The sequence below is a fragment of the Haemorhous mexicanus genome, chromosome 2, assembly GCF_027477595.1.
Source record: "Haemorhous mexicanus isolate bHaeMex1 chromosome 2, bHaeMex1.pri, whole genome shotgun sequence".
Lineage (NCBI taxonomy): Eukaryota > Metazoa > Chordata > Aves > Passeriformes > Fringillidae > Haemorhous > Haemorhous mexicanus.
In genome coordinates, this window is record NC_082342.1 from 34,352,184 (window position 1) to 34,366,036 (window position 13,853).

The 13,853-nt window shown below is 42.8% G+C and overlaps 1 protein-coding gene across 1 annotated transcript in view; it reads right to left on the reverse strand.

Moving 5' to 3' along the window:
* The window catches only part of LOC132323318 (retinal guanylyl cyclase 2-like), a 40,832-nt gene extending 34,318 nt beyond the window's left edge, over positions 1–6,514 (reverse strand). Inside the window, exons 1-3 of the mRNA XM_059838369.1 lie at positions 5,776–6,514; positions 4,566–4,867; positions 2,738–3,092 (exon numbers count right to left, since the gene is read on the reverse strand). Coding sequence (XP_059694352.1) covers positions 2,738–3,092; positions 4,566–4,867; positions 5,776–6,514 — 1,396 coding nt within the window. The remainder of the gene's footprint in view (positions 1–2,737; positions 3,093–4,565; positions 4,868–5,775) is intronic.
* Positions 6,515–13,853: the final 7,339 nt, after the last annotated feature.

Consider the following 13,853-nt stretch of genomic DNA (forward strand, 5'->3'; position numbering starts at 1 on the left):
GTTCTCCTCAACACATCCATCAGCAGAAAGTACTGGAGCCAGATACTTGGTGATGAGTGTGTTTACTAGGGAGATAAGGGAAGCTGATATGACTGCATAAGCTAAATTCCAGTGGGAACTGTTTGCTGTGTCTGTCTCTTCAGTTTTCTAATTTTTCTATTTATTCTGCTTACATCCATAGATTATAAACACAAACAAACATGGAGAAATTTGGGTTGACGGGAGGTTCACAGCTCTGTGTTACACTCGCACCTATCTGCAAGCACTGAGACCTAGAGCATTCCAGTGAAAGCTGAAGGCATTTTTGAAAATTGGTATTTGTTTCAGGAAAAATCAGAGAAATTTAGCTGAAATTTCACTGCTTCAGTCTAGAGCCCCAGGCCCTGACTGTCCTCACACAAACACAGGAAGAGGTTGCCCATGAAAGCTGTGGCTGCCCCATCCCTGGCAGTGTTCAAAATCAGGCTCCATGGGACTTTAAGCAACGTGGTCTAGTGTGGGATTGGAATAGATGGATGGCCTTGAAAGGTCCCTCCCAAGCCATACCATACTTCACAACTAACCAGAAGTGAAAGTCAGCTAATTATGAGCTTATGGAAAAGAGCAAACTTACAGCATGCTTGAGGGAACTTATGGGATTGAGTTAAAGTCATTAGGGAATGCTTTAAGGGAACTGTGGGAGTACATGAAACTTCTCCCAGGATCTTTAGGGGAAAGGGCAAACATGGGTAAAGAGAGAGACAGAATGGGTCAGGAATGCTCAAGTATGTGAGAGGGTGGGGATGCTGGTCACACGTAACCATGTTGGGCATTTTTTCCAGGCGCTTGATCAGCGCAGTCATTCCCACCTTCTTAACCCCATCTACATTTTTTTCCTGGGTAACTGTGCTCTCTGACTGTGTATGACATTTACAGACTTGACATCAACCTAACTCACAGGGAAGGTAAGTCCTGGAGGCTGCAACCTGTGGGAGACTGCAAGTCTGCAGTCAGCTCCTGCAGAGCCTGAAGGGATTGAGGGATGGCTGTGGGGGAATTTAGGTTTGGACCATCTACCAGAGTATGCATTTGTGAGTCTGAAGGAGTTGAGGCTGTGAGATCTGCTACCAAGCTTGGAGCCTAATTATGAGGTGCATAAGAGCAGCACCAGGCCATTTCTGATGTCCATGTCCCAGCAGTGCCTGTAAAGACATAAATCTCCCGTATGTGTTACTCTGCCAGTGACTGGCTGTGTCTGCAGTGTGTGTGTGTGTGTGTGTCTGTGTCTGTGTGTCTGTGTCTGTGTGTCTGTGTGTCTGTGTGTCTGTGGCCTGGGAACCCCAGCTCAGCCCTGCTCCAGCTGGAGTTAGGAAGCAGAGCAGCCTGACAACTTCACATCCAACACCCCTCCAAGCCTAACTTTATACAAAAGCTAGAGTGAGCCTTGTATTTAATTCTAGCCATAAAGTTCAGTCTCTGAAATTCTAGCAATCATAATAAATTACTGTTTAATTGACAGATGCCTAGAGCTTTATGCCTTTGTAAAGGTATGAACATAAAATCTGAGCTCTCTAAAAATCAGAAGGATTTTTCCATAGACTGCAATGAGACATTAAATTGCTGCATTGTTCCTAGGGGCAGTGTAAAATTAGATCTGTGATAGTATTATACTTATCTCTTCTATTGCTTGCCAGTTGCTACAAGATCAGTACATCTCCAGTTTTCATAGAGTGACACTGATTTATGTGTCAGCTCAGCTATGGCTAAGCCAAGGAGAATGGTTTTCTTAGCTACTGAATGAAATATTCCTTAGATGTAGTTAATTTCATCTGTTTAAGACATATCCTGGAGCAATAGGTGTAAATGCTTAGTATTTTAAGTAAATATGTCAAGAGGAGGTTGAGTACCCTACCCTGAGATTTTGACTTCCCTCTGAACTTTAAAACCACACCATAGATGCCTCAATTTAAAGACAATAGGCACACCCAGTGCCCAGTCTGGCAAACCTAGGAAGGAGCACAGATATCTCTGCCCCCAGGCCTTTGATTACTACCTCTGTTATCTATAATAACTCAAATTATATTGAGTAATGATTATCATTGTTTCTCAATGAGATGAGCTCTGATGGTCCTTCACTCCTCATTGCTACCAGAAAAAAGAAGCAGGGGTTAACAGGCAGGATGCTGAGAGCATCTGCTCTTGTACAGTTCTCTTAGGCTGTCTTCAAGGCAAATCCTCTTAGTGTCCTGTCCTTCGGAAGGACAGGGACACAGTGCTGGGTGCAGCCTCTGTTATATAATAGTTGCTGGCAGGAGTTGAGTGTTAGACCCAGAAAACACTTTCAGCACACAACAGTGATAACAACCTTATTGGCCCAGGAGAGTACTGGGATTAATGGCTCTGGAATTGTGGAAAAAATTGTGTAGATGTGATATTTAGTGGTGGGCTTGGCAGTGGTAGGTTAAGGATTCAATGATCCTAGAGGTTTTTTCCAACCACAGTGATTCTATTATTCTATGATCTAAAAAGCAATAAGAGAATATTGTGGATCAATGGCGTTTCCTCTGCACAGGATTCCCATTACAAACAGCGTGATGACCGGGCATTTTTATATTAGATCCTTTAATTTAGAGTTTTCTGGTTGGGGAGTTCTAATTTAAAGGGGTAACCACTTGGAGTGAGAGAAAAGATGAAAGAAATTAGAAGCATGAACTCAATGCCATTTCACTCAATTTTTGGTTGTTTTTTTCTTTCTTACCTTCAGTGCAGAGAACATCTGGATCAAACCAACAGCTGGGGTCTGGTTTGGGTGGAACTTCATTGGGAAAGTGAATGGCCTGGCCTAGGGGCAGCACAGAGCCTGAAGACATGTCCAGCAGGTGGGTTGGGGAAAGCTGATTCCCATGACCATCTGTGTCCAGTATCACATAGTTGTCCAGCCCCTTCCCACAGCTGTCTGTCTCCACCCGGTGACTAAATCCAGGGAAGCTGAAGTTTTTTGTGTGCTCAGCTATGGTGGCTCCTGAGGCTCTGACTCCTTTCCTCCGTGCACTGTCCATAGCCATTGCCATGAAGTAAATGGCATCATAGATTGTTCCAAAGAGTGGAGAAACCTAAAAATACAGGACAAATTTAGGATAAACTGCTCCTAATCTTCAGTTCGAGATCGGCAGCAAAAATATTTTCTCCCTGGCTAAGTTGTGAATTTAAATGCTGAGACACCAGAACATTAAGGCTCACAGAGTAAAGGGTTTGAAGAATCTTAGACCCAATATATGCATGGCTTTGAATATGTCTTTTCTTATGGTGGATTCACAAAATGCAATTTCAAAATACTTTTAAAACCACACAAAATTGCATTATGAAGGGAAAAGCCAAGATTCTGAGCCTGATGTTCAGTTGAAATGTATCACAAATTTATCCTGCCTCAAAACATTTCACTAAAATATCTTCTACAAACAGAAGATCAAAGTCAGAGGCTCCATACCAAGACAGGAAAAGTGTCATGCCCAAAGGATTGGTCTTCTCTGTCAGAATATAATCTATCCCAAAGATGCAAAAATTCCACAGCAGAGCCACAGCAAACTTGTTCTGTGGGGTTACAGAGCCTTTTCTGTTTGCATTGCTCCCTTCCATGCCAGACTTGATTTAGGAAGCTCTAACACAAATGGTGACTTTGCAATCACATGGTCATTCACAGCTGGTAGGGGAAGAGAGGTTATAGCCATACACCTGTGAGAAAAATGAGGCGTGCTCTTGGGAGCCACAGAACCTGACGTTTGTGAGATTAATTGATCAGATGAAGATATCTGAAATGAAGAACCTGACACTCAGTACAGTTAACCTGGGCTCTCATTAAAGTGAAGGGAAAGAAATTAATGCTTTCAAGACATGATTCATCTTCTAAAGTAGATAGTGCAGATCTGATAAATTACGCCTTAAAAGTACTTGTAATTTTTTGAAATGTCATAGGGAGATTTGAAGAATAGCTCAGCTGACTCCTGTATCTCTTCACCAGTATAAGATTCTCTAATTCTTGTAAATGTTCTCAAGGTAAAAACTGATTTGGTTTTAATAAGCTACCAGGGACTTTTAGATAACCATGCTGCCAAAGTGTAACTTTGACTATAGTGCTAAGAAGAATGCATCAGCAATGGTTTTAAATATTTCTCTCTAGAAGCATCTGTTCTCTCTAGTCTGTCTCATCCCCTCAAATTCTCAGTCATATGGGCATCTTATTTTGATTCCCTACACACTCCATGGACTTCATCCACCTCAAGAAATACCTTTTCAATTCAAGTCCATTGCAGCTAGCACATAGCAAACCAAATCTGAGAGCCTCAGGCACAGCCCCCTTCTCTTAAATTCCTATTATGGTCCTACAGTTTAACCAAGTGAGTTATATTGCCAGACATCTGGGAAAAGTGACCTTTCCAGATGAGTGTAGACCACATTCAAATTTCTCTGTATTTTTCTCAAAATAAGAGTGTGCAGGCTGGATTGACTCTTCCCTGTACTTTCTCTGTAACTATTGCTATATTTCCTATTGACAGGTCCCAGAAAAGCCCAAGAGAAAGAATATTTACCTGTGTGGCTTCCAAATCCCTGATTATTTCACCACTTTCTTTAGCTTCCCTGAATGCATCATAGAAAGTCCTTTCTCCAGACTCCAGCGTGATGGTCAGCACAGCATCATAGGCCTCCTGGAGCTTGCTGTCATTATCAAAGACACTGAATGAGTTGTTTTGGTAAGGGAGACTGTACAGCAAAGTGTCATAGGGAACAAAGATGTATCTTCCATCTGCTAGTCCCATTTCCAGAGCTTTTGTGAGTAAGGCGGCCTGTTCCTGCCCCCCGATGAGAACAGAATGCATGCACAGGAGTATAACTGGAACACAAGGACAGTGGAGAGTGTTAGTAATCTGCCTGAGGTTTTCAACATGAACCAGCTCTTGCCCCCCCAGTAAAAGAGCTGCCTGAACTACTCTGTCAGGTCAGATTCTGATGTTACGTGCTGAGAAAGCTGAGAGTCACGCCTGTTTTGTTCAACCTCTAGAGGTCTGAAACACCTAATAAAGGAGATCATGGGTGTTAACCATTTTTGGAGCTGTAAAGAGGGAATGGAGAGAAGTTTTGACAGAAGTGAGGCAGAGGTGAAGATGATGGGCAGTTGTGGTCATTGACCAAAACTTGAGCTTTCCCTCTGTGTGCCCTGAGCTGACAGACACAACACAGCTGTAAGCAGTGCCCAACCTGCAAATGCTCACCCTGCCCCCAAATATACAGATTTTAGGTTGACACAGCTGGGTTGTGTTTAAACATCTGGTCCATGCTTGACTGTCCCAAAGTCTGTGCCTTTTCTTGCAAAATGTCATGGGGCCAATGTCTGGTGGGGAGATCTGAAATACAGGACACAGCATCAAAGCAAGATTTTTGATATTGATATTGATTTTTGATATTCCACAATACAAATCACCTTTAATATAAAACCTTCCTATAAACTCCTCTTTACACAAGCCAAGCACCGAAAACCATCTACAAAATATTTTTTTTTTCAGACAAGCTGGACCCAATCTTTCAGGTTGTAGTAGATGATTTTGGTCTATATTCATCACATACAAAATGCCCAGCATTCTTTCATGTGAAGCCCTGTCTGCATTAGGATCAGAGATAAAATTCTGCTTGACTTAAATCACTTTAAGTATTCATTCTCTAAAGTATCCATTGGGTAACAATGCAGTCCCTACCCTGGGGAAAAAAAAAAATAAAAAAAGGAATGAGACTCAAAGCACTTACTTTTAATGTTATTAACTTCTTTAATCTTGTTCCAGGTGTCTTCAATGCCTTTTTCTCCCTTCTGCACAGATGTAACAATGCCTACAGGTAGCCCATGGTCCCTGAGCGCAGTTGCTGCCTCCTTGGCTGTGTACATCCAAATATCATCACTGGATGCAATGATGCCAACATGAGCCCACCTAAAATATTTCATTATTGTAAGCAAAATTTGGGTTGGAGAGGGCAGAGTCCTTGCAAATGCATTATGGTGGATGGGGGAATCCAGCTTATAATTGATGCACATCCATGAGAAGATAGCTTTATTCCAGTTTTTCCCTAAATGTGCAGCCACCTCACAGAAGCCAGGGTTTAGAGGGCCTATAAAAGCTGAGGAAAGCTTTTCAAAGCCCACAAATCTAACCAGAGCTCTTGGTGTGTCACATTCTTCTTGCAGGATCACATAATCCAGCCGGTGGCCGAGATCTAGTGAAGGGTCTCTGCTTATTCGTCCCACAGCCAACCTGGCAGCCACATGGGGAAAGGCTTTGGAAAAGAAGGGGTCACAGTTCCAGGGTCCAAGCAGTCCAATTTTAAAGACAGAGCACTGTGCTGGGGAACAAAGTAGGATTATTCCAAAGAGCAGCCACCAGAGATCCTGGAAAAACGTCTTGAATGAATTTCCAGTGTTGAAGTGATGCACTCTGTTGTGCCTTGACAGCAGCCAGGAGGAGCTGTGAGGACCCCCCAGGAGAAATGACATTGTTTCACAGGTGGGTAGATCTGCACCAAGCTCTTCAGGAAGCCAGGCAGAGCGTTACCAGATGCTGGAAGGAAAGCAGATTACGTTTGTCTTTCACCACATGTATTTGTTCCGTGCATGTCAGTACAGCTGGGTCAGCCCAAGCTTCACAACAGCTCTCAAGGCAAAAGTCTTTGGGGAGCCAAACCCACACACAGACATGTGCACTTGCACCCCACCAGCCACCTCACCACGCAGTAAACTGTCCAGCCAGTGTCAGACATGCCATCACCCTTAAATGCACACTTACAGGAACATTTTAATATGCTTTGCAATATACTCTGAAACCAGGCAGTGAGGAATGAGCCTGCTTTGTTTGCAGCACCAAGTACAACCTATGGGTACACTGTGCTTCTGGCTCCTAGGAAAGACAGTTTCAAAGTCACGCAGACAAACAGCCATATAAGAAAATTAGAAGGTGGAGTCAGCTAGGCCATCAGCTTCCCTCAAAAATCCTCAGTGGGTTGTGAGTATGAATCAGAGCCCATACAAAGACAAAAACTCACACACACATATATAGGCACACATATTCATGTACTTAGGGATATGTATGTCTGCGCATACAATTTTAAAACTTTCTGGAAAAATTTTTCAAGGGCAACTCAGAGTCTCTTAAATCTGGCAAATTGAAAGGTGGATAAACAGATAATCAGAAAATGAAGGGAGAGGAGGATTATGATTTGAATTTAGATAAAGAACTGCTAAATAACTGTCAGGTCAAAACCTTTGTGTATGTAAGTATGCTTCAAATATTCTTGGTTAAATACTAGGAGCTATAGGGTTGTTGGGTTTGTTTATTTTTTTAATAACAATTTTCCCCTTCACAGCCAAGCACAGGAATACCAAAGCCATAGCAGGCTCTCCTCCATCTGCAGTGTCACCCCATGGCTTAGAAAACTTTGCTGATCCCAGCAAGTTTGTGCTTTAAAAATAGCAGGCCCCTTATTCTGGCTTACCTGTTCATTCCTGGAAAAGTATTTTTATCCTGGATGCTCAGGCACTGGGACACGGAGCACGGAGCACCGCAGTGCAGCTTGTGCTGCAAATGGACCCACAGCTCCTCTGCCTGATGGAGGGAGACCTCCAGGAGCCACCCACAGCAGAGCAGCCTCTCTCCAGAGTCAGTGGCTGTCCTTGAATGTGGGTACCACCATGAGGATAGGTAATGCACGGTCAGCTTCCCCTGCTTTGGTGCTCACCTCCTTCAAATTGCTGTGTGCACAGGTCATTCCAGCTGGGTGGGCGCTCTGGGATCCTCTGTGCCTTTTCAAAAGCTTCCTGTGTCCCCTTTGGTGAGGTCCATTTCTCTCTTGAGGGTTTCACATCTTGGGCTATAACCTCCCAAGCCCTTAGCTCCTTGAGGGTCTTGCTGAGGTCCAAGTCTGCCTCACACTGAACTGTCTCAGTACAGACTGAACTCCAGTCTAACCCAGACGCTGTAGGGATGGCATCTTAAAGCTCTGCTGTAGGGATGGCATCTTAAAGCTCTGCCCTTGGATTAGTGGGATTTAGCTCCTGGGATCGGCCTCTGCAGAGCAGCTCTGTAAATCTCTCTGCACCACAGCAGAGATGGCTCCTCTTCTTGAGCTATTTAGGTTTGGGGTATGCAGAATATTTGAGCTTTGGCTTCACCATTTTGCTGATATGTCATGTTCCCCTTTTCACTGTTGTGCTTGGGGCTTTTTTGGTACCCATTATGACATACACAGAGCTTTTACACTTGCATCAAAGTCTTCTTGAGGGTTGGACTAGATGACCTTTAAAGGTTTCCTCCAATACAAACAATTCCATTATTTAATGATTCTTGGTTATTTCTCTGGGTCCCATATACACCTCCCTAGAGCTGAGCCCTCCAATAAACCATTCCCAGGCACCTTCCCCCTGGACCTGGCAATACAATTATCATCCTGGAAAAGCCTCAAATGTCTCCATGCCTGTCCTAGCTAGGAAGCCCCTTGCAATAATTCAGCTGCGGTCAGAGGCCCAGCATCTGTGGTCTAGAGGGAATAATTTGTAATTCAACTACATCATATAAATTATACACATCTCACTGGTGTGAGTTCAGGAGCAGTTCCTCATGACTAATGATTGAGGGAAGCCACAGAGTCTTTTAGATGCAGTGGGGAGAGCAGCTCTCTGTTAATTTCGTTCATTTGCTCCCATTCATTAATTTCCTTGCACAGTCCAGATCCAGGGAGGTTCCTGGGCATGTGCTCCATTGAAGGCTGTTACAGCTCAAGATAGTTATCAGGGATTATAAAACAGCTTCATATTTGAAAAGTGCCTGAGACACACTCAAGCCTGAACTCAGAACGCTGCTTTGTATGCTACCAGTGCATCAGGTTTTGACACCGGGTTTTACTCAAAATATAACATTAAATAAAGTTTTTTCCAGTTGGGATTCTTATTTTTTTTTTAAAATTTGAACTTGTAAGTTTGATTTATCCCCTATAGATATACCTATATCTCTATCCATATGTCATATGCTCAGGGCTATCTTTCTGTATCAGCAATGGGGCTGCACAGTTTAATTCCATTTCAGGTCAGCAGACTCAAAGTCTCCAAGAGAAGCTGCAAAACTCCAGTGACTCACTTCTAGAGGATGTTTGTTTATAGCATTCAAATCTCAGCAATGAAAGATTAAAAAATAATCTTGGCAGTCTATTCATTAGCATAATTACTCTGCCCTTAACACTTCATACTTTTCCATAGAAAAGTGGGTTGAGAACTTAATCACTGTCTCCATTTTCATCTCCTTTTTTTTTTTCTTTTTTCTTTTTTTGCTGATGTAACAACCCTCCTTCCATTAGGTAATAACTGTGGCAGTAATCCATCCTCCACAGGGAAAGCTGGTTATCCCAAATGGTTCCAGCACATCTCTGCCATGCTCAGGGTATCCAAGACTAGGGATAACACTCCTGCTTCTGCAAAACAAGCTCAGTTCCTGGCACTGCCTGATTGGTTTCACAAATAAACAAATAAGGTAAATCAAGCAGCTGAGGCAAAAAACCCCAAGTATTTATATAACCCATCTGGCTGAAATAAACACTGAAGTTTAAAACCCTGCCTATATCTCCAAACCTTGCTTTTTTCCCCCCTCACATCTACAGCTTATCATTACTGCCACAAACACACTAGAAAGCAAAGATTTCTTTACAATACTGTGTTATTTGCATACCATCAGATTAGTTCTCAACACTGTTCAGTGCTCACTGAAGTGTGTAAGTGACACAACATTTCCTATGGGACAGTTAAGCCTCAGCTGCATCGCTTTGCTTTTAATTTTTAGAGCAGGAGAGGGTGCTCTAATCTCTCAGTCTGACCTCCCTCATCAGCCTGGCCAAGCAGCCTCCCAGGAGCTGCTGCTGCTCTGAGCTCTTCCAGCATCCTAGATACAAAATGTGTTTTGTAATGAATTATACCAGAGGGTGCCACTGAATAAAGCTGATTTCTCTGGAAAATCTCTGCTGTCAGCAGAGACAGACAGGGAAAAGGTTTGATTCATGTTCTGCTCTCCCTGAAGAAAAGTCTCATATCTCAACTGATTATAAAGAATATTGAGGGAGAGCAGTACAGCAACACTCACATCAGGCTTTCTTCACGTCCTCTGAGCCCTAATTAAAAACTACAACCTTGGAGGATCTACTGGGTTCCTACATCTACTATTACAAGAGCTAATTACCCTCAACATTAAAAATACCCGCTTAACATCTAGGGTGTCTGGCTTCGGCTTCCTGCAACTGGCTCTCACTCTGCCTTTGCCTGAGAAAAAAAAAAAAAACAAAACAGGAAGCACAATAAATATCACCTCCCTGTAAACATTTGCACACCATAATTAGCTGACATCCCAGTCATTCTCTGGGCAAAATAAATAAACACCTCGTTAAGACTCTTGCCATAGTGCATGCTTTCAGGATTCCATCCTTGCAATGCTCTTTCAACATTCATTATTAATTTTCTTTCTTTTGGCTTAATTAAAAACAGTATCAATTAGTAAGCCTCACTCCTTAGTGCTGAAAATAGGAGTCACGGCATCCTTTATCACCTATTTGATTTTTCTCCACTTTAATTCTATAGCTTGCCTGAACACAGTTGCAAAACCAGTCTTTTTAAGCCCTTTTCTGCTCTCCTTAGTGCAAACATCTGCCTTAGAAGTGTGGTATAAATATTTCTTCCCAGATGTTTACAAGCCCATCTGGTTTAGTAGATGCTTTTCAAATATTTCCATTTAATCAGAGGTCCAGACTAAATTGCAAGTTATATGAATAATCATTTTTCTCTGTCTTCCAAGTAACAGGCTAGAGATATTGAACAGCACTGGGGAAAAAATAATCATATCCCAGAGGCTCCACTAGAAAACACTAACAAAGGAGAGTCCTCATCTACTATTCTATGTCAAAAGAGCAATTATTTTTTTTTCTACGATGCAGGCACATTGACTATGTAACACTTATTTTCTCTTCAGTATCACCTTTCAGTAGGATGACAGTTTGCAGGTATTCAGGAAGACAGCATCACCATTTGACCTTACATGCCAGAATTGTGACTTAACTGCAAAAGTTACATCAAGTCTGACTGACAAGATTTATTTTCAGTCCAGCCTCATGGTCTGGCATTAGTAAACCTTCACCCTTTCATTCTTTAGAAGTTCCTCTCCACTTTGTCCTTTCCATGACATTCGGTTTGCATGATGTCAACCCAACCAGAGCTCACTTTCTTGACTCTGCACCACAGGAGATGGTGCAGAGTCAAGATGGGACTGGAATTTTTGGGAAGGATTGTCCTGCTGTGGCATATTATCCTGGTTGCAAGATGCAGTCAAGCATTTGGAAGCCCTTTTTCTCCAGATTATCTGGTTTGCATCACAACACCAACAGGTCATCCCTGCAGAGTCAAGTTCAAGTGAGTCCACTTTCCAAAAAAGGCTAAATTTCTTTGATTTTCTTGGAAACAGATTTTGTAGCCTGTGAAATCTGATGTCTCTGGCACTGGCATTAGTGGAATATATGATGTTGCAGGTTTACATAGTCAATATTAGAACTGGCAGGAAAGAGTCTCAGAACACTGGATGAGATATTTGTACATGTATTTATTTAGGCATCAAAACCTGAGTGTTGAATTTGACAGCCTTCAAATTCACTCCTCTTCCAGGGGACATTTCCAAACCTTTTAGAGTATGATTCAGCCTGAGAAGCGGCTACCGCTCATATTTTTTTTTTTTTTTTTTTTTTTTTTTTTTTTTTTTTTTTACACGAGGCTTAGCCAGGCAAGACTTTCAATGAGTAAATTAAAGCCATCTACTGAAGGAGATGTCTTCCCATGAGCAGGCAGGTGCTCAGCCATCTCCAAAAGAGCAGGGCCCCATCACAGATAATGGTGACTTGGGCAAACCTCACTCCAAATGTCCTTTCCTTCCTTCTTATTCCCCCACTTTATACACTGAGCATGATGTCACACTGCCTCGAATATCCCTTTGGTCAGTTGGGGTCACCTGTGCAGCCTGTGTCTCCTCCCAGGCACCCCAGCTTCCCCACAAGCATGGTAATCTGAAAAGCAGAAAATGCCTTGACGCTGTGCAAGCCCTGCTCAGCAGTAACAAAAACATCTCCAAATTGTCAACTCTGTGTTCAGCACAAATCCAAAACACAGCTCCGTAATAACTGCTGGGAAGAAAGTTAACTCCACCCCAGCCAAAACCAGCACACTCAGTGACAACTGCGATTTCATTGGTGGCCTTGACAGAAAACCTCAGGGGAGCAGCAAACCCACACAGCACTTGTAGAGTTCAGGAAGCTTGTCATTCCTTGGATATTTAAAAAGTAAATGGCTTAAATGAAGTGTGGCAAAAAATAAATCCAAAACAAAACAAAAAAAAAACCAACAACAAAAAATATCGCCATAAATCTTCTGGCAGACAAAGAATGATGGGTTTTGGCCAAGCCTGCACACAGTGAATGATAACAAGAATTCCAAATGCGTCAATGGACTTATGGATTGCTGACGTTCTGCATGATGTCTTAGCCTATGCTATGTTGCAAACTTTCCCATAACCGCATAATCTCACTGGAGCATTCATCAGATCCTGACAGATCAGATAACTGGCATTTATCCCTAAAATAAAGCCAGGAAATGACAGTGAGTTGCATTTTCTTTGCATGAGGGCTTTACAAACCCCATAGAGGAAATTACACCAGAACATCTTCTATCCCAATAGATCTTTCCCAGCCTCTGGCATCTTTGGCAGCTTGAAGCAAATAGCGAATTATACAATCTTATCAAAATATCTGAGCTTTCAAAAGTCTGCTGGATAGACTTTAACTTGGATACAGAACCACAGCACAGGCCACCCAGGATTGGTATTATATCTTCCTCCAGCTCTCATCTTGCCTGTTAGAAAATTTGTTCTCTGCTATCACAATACCCAGATGTCTAGTCATAATTAGGAGCTACAGAAAATCTATAAATCAATGAATTAACTGATCAATTACTGTGGAGCATGAGCTAGGTATTAACTTCCCCGGGTAGATGGAAAGTCTCAGCAGGTAGCAGCCTCCAGCAACCCGACGCCTTCATCTATTCTGCTTCAGCTATGTGTGTGTACATCTATCTATCTATCTATAGATATATAGATATATAGATATACAGATATATAGATGTATAAATATATAGATATATCTTCCGTTCATAATGTCATAGAGTTACAGAGTGGTTTGAGTTGGAAGGGACCTTCAAGACCATCTAGTTCCAACTCCCTTGCCATGGACAGAGACACCTTCAACTAGATCTGGTTGCTCAAAGCCCCATCCAACCTGGCCCTGGACACTTTCACAGCTTCTCTGGGCATCCCATGCCAGTACCTCACCACCCTCCCAAGGGAAAACTGCCTTACCAACATCTAATCTCACACTGCCCTCCATCAGTTTGAAGCCATTCCCTCTTGTCCTATCTCTCCATGTCCTTGTCAGATGTCCCTCTCCAGCTCTCTTGTAGCTCCCTTATGTACTGGAAGGAGCTCTAAGGGATCCCTTCTCCAGGTTGGAAAACTCCAGTTCTATCAGCCTGTCTCCACAGCAGAGGGGCTATTTTTGTTTGTGTGTGTGTGTGTATCCTCTGGGCTGCTCTTGCAGTGTCTGACGACAGCTTTGCATTGCACTGTGGCAGGACAGTCACCACCTTTCTGCACCCTGGTTCTGTTGACTCCCTCCAAAGCTCTCTCCCATGAAAACCCTATGCTCTGCCCCAGCCTTCCCACTAACCCCCTCTGTATCCACAGGGTTGGACCAGTGCCTGCTCAATTTGC